The following is a 15,866-nucleotide window of genomic DNA, read 5'->3' on the forward strand; positions in this document are numbered from 1 at the left end:
CCATCTACTTCTGCTTTGGAAAATCCATGGAATTCTTCCTACTTTTTCAATAAAACTGACAAAATTTTTATGTAGGAAGACCCAGCAACCATGAATGACACAATATGTTTAAGAAGGAACTTGACTTTGCTTTGAAACAGAATTTGGAAGATAACACTTTAAATAGATACTAAAACTATGATATTATGCATGGCTATTGAGCTCTTAAATGTGGGGGTTTTCAACTTTACATAATTGTGGCTTTTCAATTTACAACATTCCATTAATAATGTAACCTCTTAAGTTTGATTTTGGTGTTGGTTACTAATGTTTATAGGATGAATTATGAATTTGAGTTTATCTTGCATAAGGAAATGTTTTCTATCTGTAGCACTAAAATTGTAGCCCAGCCATAACATTTGTATGAATGACTGAAAAAATCTTTTACTCTGCTACACTGAAGCAAACCTCCTAATAATTGCCATGGAAAAACATTGGTTAAGAGTACAGAATTGAACACAAAGGTTATCAAAAACCTTTTAGCTGAAATTAGGCAATCAATCAACTTTACGTATTATGAATTCATTTAAATAATTAAAAAAATAATGTATTTTGCTTTTCGGTAAATGAGGGATGAGAGACAGCTGATTCTCTGATGTACTGTGTTTCAAGTTCCTAGAAGCTACATTTTGAACTTAATCTTCTGAATTGTACAAGATTTATATATTTGATAAAAGAAAACATTGCCATTAAACTCAAGGTAAGAAATTATTATACATTGTTTTATGTATTTTTATATAAAAAGTTACAAGTAGCAAGCATATGACAGAAATGGAACAGTAACAGCAATAATTGTGAATGCATGCTTTTTACAATGTATCTAATAAAGGGTTTTTTGCCAACTCAAATATTCAGTAACATACATGCAGATTGTTTTCTCAATGTCAAATTCAGTCATATTGCTAGATGCTTATCCAACAAACATTTCTATTGAAGAGATTACGAATGGCTAAATACCTGATTTCAATAAATTGTTCCTGAAATTGGGAATTTAACTTGCAATAAAAAGAAGAGTGAAAAAGAAAAAGAGAAATGACCGATAAGCATAATAACCAAAGTCTTATTGCCTTCTAGTAATTTTACTCAACACTGTTTGCTGAATTTTGTCATGATATGAGAATAGCTGGTCAGAGAGTCCATAAAACCTCTAGCTGGTGTTTCCAAGGATGATAGTTTCACATTTCATTGTAGCATGTTCAAAATCACCCAGGAGCGCACTATTCTCAAGCAGTCTATATAATGAAAACAACGTACATATAACAGAAGTTCAATGTAAATCTTCTTCTATGTATCACGCAACATACAAGTAAACAACAGACATAAAACATATCAAATAAAACCAAAAAAAAAAAAAAAAAGGACAGAGCTCAGGGGCTAATTTCTTCTTCAGGTTTGCAGCAGATCTCTGAATGTATTTAAAAACTAAGGAGCACTTGGTGGCCATCAGCCCAATTACAAAATAAATACATTATTGTGCAATGGGAAAATCTTGCTAAGGACGTGGGATATGTCTGTACTTCTTGGTTTTGGACAAAGGCAATGAAATTAAATTAGAAACATGTCCATTCTCTCTTTCAGACAGCTGAAATAATTCACTATAGATTTTTCCATTCAGAGTTTGAAAGACTACATGAATAGTTGTCTGAAAGCAAAAAAAAGTTAAAATATGTTCTCCCTGTGAGGAAAAATACAGAAAAAAATATTTACCTAAACTATTTGGAAGCAATAAAAGCATTAACAGAATCTTTTCCAGTAAAGCTGCTGTATACATATATATAAAAACATGTATACACAGATGTCTAAGTTTATATACAGGTATACATATACACATATCTAAATTGTCAAACTAGCAACTATCTACAACTTCATTATAAATATTATGTTTATTATGGGTTGATAACAACTTATACAAAAGTAGGAAAAACCTAGGAAAAGACTCAAAAAAAGGAAGTTTAGTTTACAAACATTAACATTAATGCCACAGAATCTCTAAATTTGTCAGTACTACCACATATCCTTCCCCTGACACTTCACCAGGTTGGATTAATAACAAGAACTGAAAACAGTTCCACATCTTCCTGTCTTGGGTTAGATTACCAGGTTTTACATGCTATTTCACATGATGGATCTCTAAATTTTATTTTCATAAAATAAAAAAAAAACTAAAACAGCAGAACCATGCAAAGCATCTGTCTGTATCATGTGTTTGAAATGAAGATTATATTTAGATAGGGGATGACTATAGTGCTTTCAGGAATAAGGAATAAATAGATTTTGCTTTGTTTACGATGTTAAAGTGGTCATCTGTCTTTCAGTTTTCTCAGTATTAAAACATGGCTCTAAACAAGGTGACACGTAATTTGAGAAATAACATGCATTTTAGAAATATAACAAATAAAATGGAAAGCAACAAATTGTTCAGTTGTTGTAAAGGTATGTTTACTTACCTCAAGATTGTCTCTTAGACCCTAGTTGTGTTGTACTCAGACTCATGTTTGCTTAGAGACCCAATGAGGCAGAACCTGGAATGTTATGTCTATTTCATTCAAAATAATAATGTTTGCATAGAAAAAACATATATACATATAGATACTTAACAGTACAACTTGATAATCTGATCAATATTAATGAAGCAATTTACATTGGCATGCAATTAGATTAAAATAATCAAATAACCTTTTTTTTAAGAGACAGAAATACCTTAATGTGCAAAGAAAATATGGAGGGCATGTAAACAGTAACAAGAAGTGCATAAATAAAGCTTACGTGAAAAATACAAATATATATAAAAAGTTTATGTGGGTTGGTTTGTTTTTTTTTTCAAATAAATTGTTCATAAATGTTTTTTCATCTGCTTTTTTTACTTGTAAACTTTTAATTATTCATATTTACAGTCTTTCAAAGTGCAATATACAGTAGAAATAGTTCTTTTATTAAAAATATCATGCTTGACTTTTATTTGTCAAATATTTGAATTTTTTAATTGATTAGAAAGATTCCTTTTAACTACATTCTTATGTGTAAATGCATGAGTTTTCTTTATGCACTACATTGTCTCATGTTCTAATCTATATATATATGTTAATATGACAAACCAAGATACTGTGATTAATAATGGAACAGATGCAGTAAAGTTTTGTAAATATTGTTATTCGTTATATGGAAAATAATGTTTCATGAGAAAAGGGGTCTCCTTACCCCAGAATTGTGTTTCTCATTACTGGCCATGCGTCAAAATGGATATATGGGGTTTTTTAGTTATTCGTGTATTGATTTAGAGACATTAGACCAACAGTGGATGATACTCAAGGCCACCTCAGTTACAAGAAAACCACATGTATGTGGCTCTTTTAAAAATGAGATTCACACAAAATCTTCTTTGGTTTTTAAAAATTATACCTGTTCTCTGTTGACCTCTGTGTGTATGCATGTGGGTATGTGTAAAATGGTGAAAGAAAAAGAAAGATATAAAGTAGAAAGGTAAAACTGAGATACAGGATTCTTCAGGAAACAGGAGCAGAGATAGAAAGAGAGACAGGAAGAGAGAGATAATATAATGGTATGTGCTATCAAAACCCAGAAATTTAAACAATAAATAAAAAAGAAATAGGTCTTTACTGAATGAAGAGTGAATATGTTTGGGCAATCAAGTCCTTACACAATAGTCTTCATCAAAAATCTATTGATACTGACCGCTGAACAGCTTTATCATGTCTGGACAGCCTGTGACTTGTGGTTGGTACCTCTTCAATTTCGTCTATCTCGCACGCATCTGCAACATCTTGTGAGTAGCTATGCTTCATGACAAGGATATTTCTTCTGTTCATGGGCTGGATGAGTGGTTTTACAGGCTGGGGTTGTATTTCTGTCAAGACAGAAGCATCTCTTGTGCTGAGGTTACTACGGCTGCCCTTAATGCTAGACACTTGTGATCCACAGTGATGGTCATGAATGCATTTTGAAGAGGATCTCCGCAGTTTATGATAATTTTCAAAGTCATCTGCAACATCAGCAAGGTCAGCTGTAGGCCCTGTCCCTCTGAGGGTGCATAACTCATAATGAGGAGGCTCAAATACCTCTTGGAACACTGTTTGATCAAAGTCTGTTTTCCTTTGGACAAATTTTTTACGAGGCTGTTTGATCTGTACTATAACAGAGATAACAATGAGGATGATCACAATGCAAGAAGTCACCCCAATTATAGTCCCACTGGTATTGGTAAGTTGGTCCAACAGATTAGCTTTTCTTTTTTCTGTGTGACAGGAGAAAAAAAAAAAGCACAGCATTAACTGCAGTTCAAGAATAAAAACAACCATGATGGGTTCACAGATTACTGCAAAGCTGAGCTTAGTCTAGGTCTGAGTTCACTTGACCAATCTCACTGACAAAAACAAAAAAAGGGAAAATCATAAAAACCAAGGAAACAGCACACAGGTCCTCTGTGTGCCTATTCACTCAGAAAGTGATTTATTCAGGGTATGTTACAAGCTTAATTAAATGAAAGAATTATTTAATGTTTTTATAAAAAGCAATCCTCATAACAAACAGATGGCTTTAGAGTCACCTCTGAACTCCATTTGCCTTCTAAAGCCCCCAAGACTGTTACAGATGTTCTCTTCATTATTTTCTGTCTCTTCCAGTAAATACATGCAACTAGGACATTAGGACCAATGGAAGAGCAAGACTTTACAGGAATTAAAAAAGAAATTCTCGTTTGCATTGGAATCATTGGTGAAGTCATAGTATTTCTGAACTGACTGGAACTGTTGACAATATTGAAAGAAAAAGCTAAATCAGAAGAAAAAAAGTTATTCAAATTGAGGTCTCAGAAAGGGGAAAAAAAAAAAAAGGTTGCAAGTTACTTCTTTCGTTCCTGACCCATTAATTACCACAACTTTTTTAACACCCATAAAAATCCAAAAGCTGATCCTACTTACTATCTTTTACCAGTAAATTCAGCATAGTGAATGAAAACAGAAAATATGCAGTAAAACAATAAAAAGAAAATAAGTTTCACCCTCCCGTTGTGTATATTTCTCTGTGATTTGCTTTCAAATGGCTGCAGACACATGAGACAGTAACTGAGCCTTGTAGAACTGCGGCATGTCAAAAAGCAATCACATCAGTCTTTTACAGGCATAGCAAGACTGAACAACTGTGATTAAGTTGCAACACCCAGTTTAGTGTAATTTTTCCTGGCAACTTAAAATGTATCAAAGGACTTAATAAAAAGCCTTTGAAATGAAAATTATTGGCACCAAAGCAATAACATCCATCTCTTCATAATCTCCTAGATACCAAAAATTAACTTTTCAGTACTCCTCATTGCCTGCTCTTGTAGAGTCACCTGGGGTTTCTCTAAGTGACTGACACAGGCTCTGGGGAAGCAGCAGAATTAGAAAAAGCAACAGAGCAATGAGCAACTTTTTTTGCTAGAATCCGTCAGAAAATGAGAGGATAAACTCACAAGGCCCAATAGAAAGATACTTGGAAAATGAAAGGTGATAATCTGTAAATTAAAGAGTGGGGAAGGTTTTCTGTTTTCTTCTGTGCTGAAGAAATAGAGAACAGAGAATTATTTCTCATTCGTATGTTTAGTTTCTTTGAAGAATATTATGCCATGCCACAGTTTTACTGTGTTCTTTTGAGCATGTTTTCATTTGTGTTTTACCCTCTTGCGCTGCTTGTCAGGATTTTACAGGCTTATGGGCTGACTGCTAATCCACCTTATTCTGAATTTTTTTCTTGATTGGTTCCTAAATTTGGCATATCCCATATTTCCAGGAACAAATCTGCAGCAGAGGGAGGGGAGAGTGGGAGGGAAGTGAGCTATCTCCCTATCCTTCAATGTAAGTTAGTTAAGCTCTTTTCCCTGAAGACAACACGGATGTTGATTTTTTCCCCCAGAAACACAGAACAATATTTAGAAATCGTTCTCAGCACCTGGTTAGGAACATCAGTTCCTACTTATGAAAGAGATATTATGCCTGATTTCCTGTGTTTGTTGCTTGCTCTTCAGTTTCACTTGATTATAGATAGATTTGGTTGCTTTCTTACCTTGGCTTTTTAGCCCACCTAGGCTGTTATTGGCATGGCATGCAGCTAAAAGACACTTGCTACACATATTTTACTCCACTACAAAGGTAACTGTGACAAAGAATCCAAATTATGACTTCTAATTACATTTTAAAGTGTATAGGAAACAGAGAGCAAGTGATCGGAAAGCCTTCCAGAAGGACATAACCAGCCAGGAGGATATAACCAAAACAAAACACCAAGCAAAACAAATGCAAACACTAAAAGTAAAATCCATCCATAATTTTACCTCTTCATTTTCTCTATTGCTTGACGTATGCTCTCTCTAAATTGTTCTTCCTGAGCTTTGACCCATCTGGCACATACTTAACAAAAAGCTAAGGATAATATGCTGTATCCCGTGCAGGCTAAATGACTTGACATTTCCCATTCTGCACATTACCTTTGCAGTGGTTTTCATCCCAGGGATAAACACAATTCTGGAGTCCGTTGCAGACCAATGTATTATTAATACACATATTACTGTGGCAAAAGAATGTGTTGGCTTCACAAGGAGCTAAAAACAGAAAGAAAAAGCTGATATTAAGCAGTAAATCATTCAGATCTCTGTGACAAACATCTAGGAGTGATCATGTAATCTGTGATAGAAAAAAGCTATACAACACAGGTTTCTTGAGCTTATTCAATACTTGACATGGAGCATTGAGAGCACTCAAATCATACACTGTTTACTGTTCCGTGGCAAAAGATTTTCAGTTCTGAAACAGATGGACTTTCCCATATTCTGACTGTCATGGCTGTAGCAGGTTGGTCCCCTATATGTTGGTGTGGGGAGTCATTGATGTGTTACCAACAACTTTAGCCACAGATCCAAAACAAAATTAACTCTATCCCAACCATATCTAGTGTATGAGAAATAATCTGTATTCAAGTTTGTTGCTGAAACTCCAGTTTTATAAGAAAACTTGTGACTCAAAGAAGATATACACTTTATTCCTCATGCCAACTGTGCCTGGACATTTATACACAGAGAAAATAAAATTATTTTTAAAACATTTTGGTCATAGAAAGGCTACAGTTTAAAAAGTACCTTTTTGAGCACAAGTGCAAAGATTGAAAAGGCAACAGTCCTCAGCATCCCTGAAGCCTAGTAGAATATAAATCTAGGAGAATCACACAGATTAAAGCTACAGGATGATGGCTTTACTGATGGCCATTTACTGTTACTGCGAAGAAGCAGTTTGGAAGCCATCAGGAGGAATTGTACACATCAGAAGGAATTGTGCTACTTACTCAAGTTTTGGGAGATCGTTATGTGTTAGCGTTGTAAAGATGTACTCTGAAATTATGTAACAGAGTAAAGTTAAATTACTCCTCATATTTTATTAAAACCAAACCAGAAGGTATTCTTCCATTTAGAAAAAGAACTACAAATTTTATCAGTATTAAACCTGTAAAAATGAACTGTTTATGTATTTTTTTAAGTCAAACAAACCACTAGCATTATTATAATTATTTTTAAAAGTTAAAAAATACCATAAAACCCATAAGTAATCAGAAAGGATTTATGATGCTCATATTATTGATACATAGAATTTAATGCTTCATGGCAATTTTTCTCCTCTGCAACTTTAAAAGCAGTTCCTATGACAACATATATGCATACTGCAGAGGCTGGCTCAGAGCAGATGACTGCTTCAGTGGTTTGCCAACTAAGGGCTGTACAGAGGATTTATACTGTAAAACTTAATGACTCCATATATCATGTCAAGAAATCCACTTTTCAGTAAGTGCTTAAGTTCAGATATCCATAACTGACTATAATGTCTTCTTTAGAGCAGTTATGGTCTGTTAAACAAGTAGTAAATGACACCAAAACTTGTACACACTCCCAAACACTCAACTATCTGTTCAGATATAACTGTATACACATACTTTGTCTCTTAGTCAATGCAGAAAAATTATGAGCCAGACTGGTTCTGCCCACAGTTCAATATTTGAAAAAATCTAGTATACCATCTCCTATGGTTAAATGACCCTGGTTGGGCGTAAAGTTTGTTACAGGAAGGATTTTTCTTTAAACTGAACAGAAAGTACAGAAGAGCACGGATTTGTGGATTCCCCAGCACTGGACACTTTTATGATTCAGCTGGACAGTGTGCTGGGACATCTACTCCTGGTCGTACTTTGCCTAGAAAGGTTGCACCAGCTGATTCTTGAGGTCCCTTCCAACCGGTATTCTATGATTCTATGATACAGGTGTATTAGCAAGAACTGTTCTTTGGGAAAGTGTTTATGTTTCTGTTGTTCTCATTTGGGGATGGTGAGAGCTGAGCCTGGAAGATACTTTGTCACATCATGATGTGACACGTCATAAAAGGAACCCACCAGAGGCACTATCATCCTTTCACACTATAGCTGCAGTCCCTGCTTCCAGGCAAGGCAAGAATCTTTTAGGACTAGTTCTTTCCAACACACAGATAGGATCACACTGCCTGTTCTAAGCAAAAAAAGTGAAACAGACAGGGAGAGAATTCATGAAGGGGAAACCAAAGAAGACCTACGTAGCCACTCATTCAAATTACATGGCAATAAATAAGAAGTACACAAGAAAGGAAGACCCACATGGAAAATGGAGAAAGCACAAGGAGTGTCAAGGGAACAAGAAAATAGAAACAGGATTAGGAAATTTTATGTTAATAAAGCTAAAAAGAAGAAGAAGTAAAAAAAACAAACAAACACCAAAGCACCAAAAAACATGCAGAGTTGCAAGAAAGGCCTTAGAAGTGAAGTATTGAAGACAGAGTATTGTATCTGAGCAGGTAGAACCTCCTAGATGTCTGTGACATGCTCTTGCTACTTTAAAATCTGATTTAATTCTGAATGAAACAACAAAAACAACAACAACAAAAGAATTAATAGTGGAAAAACAACCCCCAAGAGAATAGAGAGCAATTTAAGGAAAAGAAGGACAGTTGTGCAAGGAGAAATACGGGAATTTACAAGCATGGTGGTGGTAAATAGGAAAGGAAAACCAGAGGAATGTAGTAAAGGAATTGAAAGGAAGAGAAAGAAAGAAAACTGCACAGGAGACAGAAATGACACTTAAGGCATTCTGCACTAAAAAGAATGATGAGATTTTTATATAGCATGAAAAATATTAGGAAATGTTTCAGAAATTAGAGGGAAAAATAAGAGCAGATTTAAGAAGGGATAATTATGCAAACTGATGGCAGGGAGATCGGGAAACGAAAGGCAAGAGAAAAGAAGAAAAAAGAAAGAAAATTTCAGTTCCTCTAAATTGTGTTGTTTAACTCTGGAGGAAAAAGATGGTATGTGAATAAATGTCAAAACTAGATGAATAGTGAAGCAGAGCAATTTCAGAGGAAGTGCAGCAAACTTAGCATGAGAGAAACGCAAATCTAAGATTCCTAAACTTAATGACAAACGACCCCCTCTTGTTCATGATTACAAAATTAGTATAGTCAGGTCCTCTCTATGGTGTCTTGAACTTGGAGTGATTAAGCTGGACAAGGAATCAATATATTCTCCACACTCTAATGAAGGCTTTCTGTTAGAATGAATGAAGGCATCAAGGGAAGCTGAAAACTTGTCAGTCCCATTGTACACTGGAGGAATTAGAAGGGTTGCCCTTGAAAAGGCAGAACAGAGGGGTCTTGGGATGCTGCACCAAGGACATTCTAGTAATAGCAAAAAGATACATGAACTTAGTAAACAGGATTCTTTTACAACAAGATCGATCTGGTCCTGATGCTTTCCTGAATGTGATACAGAACACAGGATGGGAATGGGATCAAGCAGACAAATCATGTGGCAGCAACACTCAGTGGCTTAACCTAAGTCTTGAACATCATTTGTGGCAATGCCTCAGTATGTAAACACTTAAATCTAAAGAAAGGTTGTGGATGTTTTCACAAAAGGAAGCTACTGTTATCGTTAGCTTCAACTAAATAAAGCAACATAAACCTCTCCACCCAGCAAAACCCCTACTTTATCAGTCAGTGGTCTTCCCCACAACTCTATAATGCCCTTTATATGAGATAGCAGCAGGAATTCACAGGGCAATGCCTTGAGTTGAGCAAGGAGCCAAGTGAGTTTTTGGTTCAGGATTAGTAGGCAGCTCAGTGTTGGCCCACAGCTAGCAATACTGTAGTTGGTGTCTGTCTGCTGTGGGCTACCTGATCAGGGACAAGAAGTAGATGAAACCTTCTTCAGAGATCTAGAAGAAGCCTTATATTTGCAGGACCTGGTCTTTATGGGGAATTTTAACCCCTTGATATATGTGGAAGACAATACAGGAGGGCACAATCAGTCCAGGAGGTTTTCAGAGCACATTGATGATAACTTCCTGATACAGGTAATCGGTTCTGCTAGGGGAGTTCTGCTAGGTATCATACTTTTACAAACAAGGAAGAACCAGTCAGAGATGTAGGGTGCAGGTGCAGCCCTGCTGCAGTGATCATGAGATGGTGGAGTGCAGGATGCTGCAAAGAGGGAATAAGGCAAAAAGCAGGATCACGACTTTGATCCTTGGGAAGGAAAAAATTCACTGTTGAGGGGTCTGCTTGGAAGAATGCCATGGGAGGTGGTCCTGGAAAGATAGGGGTTCCAGGAGAGTTTGTTGACTCTGTAAGACCACCTCCTCCAAGCTCAATAGTTGTCTAACTGGAGAAGCAGAAAACGAAGTGAAGGTGGCAGTTAGCCTGCAGATGAACAATGAGTTCCTGACTAAACTCAAACATAAAAAGGACACATACAAGAGGTAGTAGCACGGCTGTAAAGGGCAACAAAAAGGACTTCTACAGGTATGTCAGCTGCTAAAGCAAGGTGGGGTAAATGTGAGTGCGATGATGAATATGGCAGGGGACCTGGTGACAAATGACATGGAAAAGACTGAGGTACTGAATGCCTTCTAGAGATGAAGAAGAAAGCCTGGAGCAAGTAAGAGGACCAGGCTAGGGAATATTTAAACAGGCATGAGCCCATGGGCTCTAATGCAATGCCCCCAGTAGCTGGCTAATGTAATTGTGAAATCACTCTTGATTATCTCTGAAAGATCATGGTGATTGGGGGAGATCTCTGAGGACTAGAAAAAAGAAAATATCGCCCCATCTTTGAGGAAAACAAGAAGGAGAATGCTGAGAGCATTCAGTCAGTCAGCCTCAGATCAATCCCTGGGAAGGTAAGAGGGCAAATAATCCCGAAAACCATTTCCCAATACATGGAGGACAAGAATTTTGTCTGCATGATCTTATGCAAGGGAAATCATGCTCAACATGACTGCTGCGATTGGCTTGGAGAGTGAGGGGAGAGCAGTGAATGTTGTGTTTCTCTATTTAAAAGCTTTTAACCTGCAAGTTCCAGGAAGTGCAAAACTGGGAGGACTGGTTGATAAATGAAGTGGTTGGGTAGCTGTAGAGATGGGCAAAGAAGGCCTCCAGTATCCTGGGCTACATTAGAAAGAGCATGGGCAGCAGGTTGAGAAATGTGAGCCTTCCCCTCTTCTCTGCACTGGCAAGGCCGCATCTGCAGTGGTGTGTATGCAGTTCTGGGCTCTTGGGCACAAGAGAGAGATGGATGTAGTGGAGTTGCGTCCAGCTGAGGACATAAAGACCATTAAAGGCTTGGTTCATCTGACGTACAAGTTGAGGCTAAGAGAGCTGTGACTTTTCAGCCTGGAGAAGATTCAGTGAGGTCTGATCAATGCGTACAAATACCTGATGGGAGGGAGTAAAGACAGAGCCAGGCTCTTCTCAGCAATGCCCAGTGACATGTAAGAAGCGATGAGCACTGAATGAAATACAGGAAGTTCCCCCTGAATGCAAGAACAAACTTCTGGAGCCTGGTCAAACACCGTGCTGGAGCTGATTTCCCAGAGAGGCTGTGGAGACTCCATCACTGAAGATATTCAAAACCCAACTGTATACAGCCAGCCCTAAGCAAACTTGCTGTAGCTAATTCTGCTTTAAGCAGGAGGATTGAACTAGACCATATCTTGTAGTCTATTCCAATCTCAACCCTTCTATGACTTTCTGAAAAGATGGCTTCATAATTAGATTAAAAGTAACAGCAGGGAACACACAGTTACGTTACTACTCCTGTGTCCTAAAGCTGCCTTGAGTCAAGCTCTGCCAAGATACTGGCCTAGAAATAGTGAGATTGCATATTCAGCACAATGAACAATTCCTAATAACACCAGTGAGCAAATTAGAACTATACGTATAATTCAACCTGATGTATTTTAATAACTTTAAGTCTTTTGATTTTTTATTTTTTTATTACTGCATGAAAACACTGTAGTTTAAATTAAACTAGTTATTAAAATAAGTTTGGATTTGAACCGATAATTATTTTTATGTAAAATTACAGTTTATATAAATAATATAAACAAAGGAAAAAAACTTCAAGCACTCTCATTCTACATTATTTTTAATGTTAATATTTTGTTTTTAAGAATTTTTGTGGTATGTGTAGGGATAGCTTGTATCTTAACTTATAAAAAGATTTTATAGTTATTGAAATAATTATAATGTAACATCTTCTGCTTTTCAACAACTATTTATACTGAACACAAGATGGTGCACTTATCCTAGAAGATATACAAGCAATGTATTTTGTGAGTTAACGGGATTAGACATACTATCCCATAATCTTTTTCAGGTTTAGGAAACCTATACTTTAAAAATCCTGCAATAATAACAACCCTATTTCTGTTATCTCACATGTAAATATATTTTGTTTCCAGTACAAGTTAGGATATTGTTATAATGATTATATTTCGAGAAGGTTACCATCACAGTATTCAAAAAAGCCTGAGTTCAGTATTTGAAAGTTACTGCTTTCAAAGTTCATAAAAATTGAGGCAATGGAGTTGTCTGTAATTTCTTGCTATTGGAAGGTTTTGGGAATGCACATGGAGCCAATAATCTATACTTTTTAATTTATTAATGCAAAATGATCATAAATTCTTTTAATCCTGAGTAGCCCTAATGCAGAGAAACATAAAGAGCATTAATAGTTCTTCCATATGTAATATTTTCAAAGTAATGTGAAATAAAAGCAGTCAAATTTACATATTTTAGAAAATGACTACTTTCAATGAGACAATAAAATAAATATTCACAAGTAATGCATGCACAATTATACTATAAAATACCAATTTATATAAAGAACTATAGCAATTAAATATTCTGAGTGTTGTTAATAATTTTTATACTATTGTAATGTTATGACAGTAATAAGAAAACACATTATCTGTGTGTATTGAGCATCATTTCTGGGGGCAAATTTTATACTTTTATAAAATGCAAACATGGCCAGGTCAACATATTTTTACAACACGAAGTTAAATGCTGACTTGATATGGACCTGGTGTGAAGCCTGGCAGTTCCACTTGAGTGCAGTGCTTTTCCCAGTGTATTTACACTGTTTCTCAGCACTGTGCAGAGTTAGCACAACTACTTTCCTTTCCTGAGCAAGCTAGCTTGGGTGTCCATGTCATACTTCATTGAACAGTATGCATTTACCCTTTAAGTCTGTTTCAAGACAAGGATTTCAGTCAGGACTCCCTAATCTTAAATGAATGCACTACCTTACTTGTTATTTTTAGGCTTCTGTCTTCCCCCCTACCCCCTGCTTCCCTTCTTGTCATAACATTTTTAAGAGGTCTTGCTTTCTCCTGAGGGTGAATGGGAAGTTTCTGAAATCTGAACAATGGTTAGATGTGAGAAATATTTTATACTGAACTCAGACATTTCACACCTACTCCTCACGTACTCAGGATTGCTCATTGCATTATGCTCTGCACATGAATTCTTTATGTATAGATCATTTTGATTTTCCCACTGTTCATTGCTGAAGTATAGAGCTTGCTTTCTTTAACAAGAGAAAGACAGATGAAATTCTTCAAGCATTTCTTGAATCATCCTTGAAACAGAAGTTCTTTCCAAGGAACAGTCCATCAGTCATGCTGAGAGACTGTTTCACTTGCTTTATTAAAATTATTAAAATGGTTTTAGTACTGTACACCACAAGTGTATTACCTAAAGTAAAATTACTTCTATTTTCATTTGCCACTAACGAAGAAAAAAAGCCCCAATGTATTAAAATACAGCCATTAGAAACTTGAAAATGAAATGTGCTTAATATTGAATTTTTCTTCTCAGTCACCTTCAGACAGCTCTGTCCAAGATAAATGTAACTTTTATGGGTAGTTAATGCCAGATACACATTGATAATTTCGTCTTTAAAAAACACTTACATGTGGTTTCATGGTTGCTTTGACACACAAACTCAACAAAGAATGGCAGCTCAGGAGCATATGCTCAGAGCTCCAGTCTGTGTTCATTTATACAAACAGTTTTTTTGTTCACGGCCAGAGAGCCATTGAGATGCTTAGCCAGTGAAGAGGTAGATATTCACTAGAGATAACTGCAAACAGCACAGAGGAGAAGAAAACCACAGACGAGTGCTCACCAGTAAGGTGGCAATCCCAGTATTTTCTTTTTTATATATTAGTGTGGAAGCAGGGAGCAAAACCACCAAAATTGCAATCTATTTACGCTCCTAAAGGGAGTGCAAAGGGAAATCATCTCTTCACTTGTGTTGCACTTATCACTTTGTTGTTCCCTACTTCAGTAGTTTCTTTTGCATTACCACAATAACCACAGTCATTAATACTGCATACCTACAGTGCCTTTTCCCCATCAGAGAATTGCCCATGCTGGGGTGATCATCTTCAGGGATTATGGCTGTAAACAAGGACTTGAGTACTGTTTCTCAGTAAAACTGTGCACTACTCTTCTAAAATGGCCCTAGATTTCTATCCAAATATGGGTTTTGTTAAAAGAAAGAAAACCATAATGATAGAACTTGTGCTTTGTTAGGAAAGCCACATGAACAGGTCTTTAAAAACAGGCTTAGAGCTCAAAGGGGAAACAAAATAAAAGAAGGAACGATATTTTTCTAGTCTGGGATTTGTGATACACGGTTATGTATGGAGGACGAAACAGTGCAACCAAATAGCAGTGAGAAGCAAGAGAACTAACATCTTGCCTGCTGTGCATACAGGGGGATTTTCTCTTATCTCATATGCCCTGGTTCTACAAATCTTTTAGGTTAAAGCGTAGGTGTGTCTGCTCAGCAGCAGCTCCTTGAAGAAGCTCTAGGTGTAGAATGTCTGTCATTAATCAGGCTGGCGATTACTCTCACAGTCATGGAAAATGAAAAGAACAGTTAGTCAGTGGATGAAAAAACAAAGCCACACTCTGCAAGTCTTCTTACCAGATGAAGACACACCTTTTGATGATACCAGATTTCTTGGTTTCCTTTTTCTGATTCTTAAATTAATTTCTTGGATATTTAAAATCTATTGTAGACAGTAACTACCATACACGAAATTATTATTAGATATGTATGCTTTAGAAGATATATTAAACACTAAAAAGGTAAAGACACAAGCAGACAAAACCCAAAATGATAGTTGGAATATCTCATAATGCTGATCGCAAATTATCAGATCATTACTCTAAATTATCAGCTATTAAGAATTAATTGGTTATTAAGCATTACTTAGAGATCTACTTCTATTTTGATCATTTGAGAATCATTACTGATTTTCTGGCATAGAAAATTTAACTTCCTGCATTGTATGCCTTTCCTTCAGACATTTATTGCATTGCTGCTCTGCAGAACATTACTGCTAAAGATTTGGAAACTTGTAAGGCCACGTTTTAGATGCCTTTCCAAAACCCCATATATATATCTCAAAT

General features: G+C 36.1%; 1 protein-coding gene across 1 annotated transcript in view; it reads right to left on the reverse strand.

Annotated features, from left to right (window-relative positions):
- Nucleotides 1–747: 747 nt before the first annotated feature.
- The window catches only part of NETO1 (neuropilin and tolloid like 1), a 66,079-nt gene continuing 50,960 nt past the window's right edge, over nucleotides 748–15,866 (reverse strand). The window contains exons 8-11 of the mRNA XM_030506460.1: nucleotides 6,518–6,631; nucleotides 3,733–4,291; nucleotides 2,487–2,561; nucleotides 748–1,271 (exon numbers count right to left, since the gene is read on the reverse strand). Coding sequence (XP_030362320.1) covers nucleotides 2,501–2,561; nucleotides 3,733–4,291; nucleotides 6,518–6,631 — 734 coding nt within the window. The 3' untranslated portion in view covers nucleotides 748–1,271; nucleotides 2,487–2,500. The remainder of the gene's footprint in view (nucleotides 1,272–2,486; nucleotides 2,562–3,732; nucleotides 4,292–6,517; nucleotides 6,632–15,866) is intronic.

Source organism: Strigops habroptila, chromosome 1, assembly GCF_004027225.2.
Source record: "Strigops habroptila isolate Jane chromosome 1, bStrHab1.2.pri, whole genome shotgun sequence".
NCBI classification, from domain to species: domain Eukaryota; kingdom Metazoa; phylum Chordata; class Aves; order Psittaciformes; family Psittacidae; genus Strigops; species Strigops habroptila.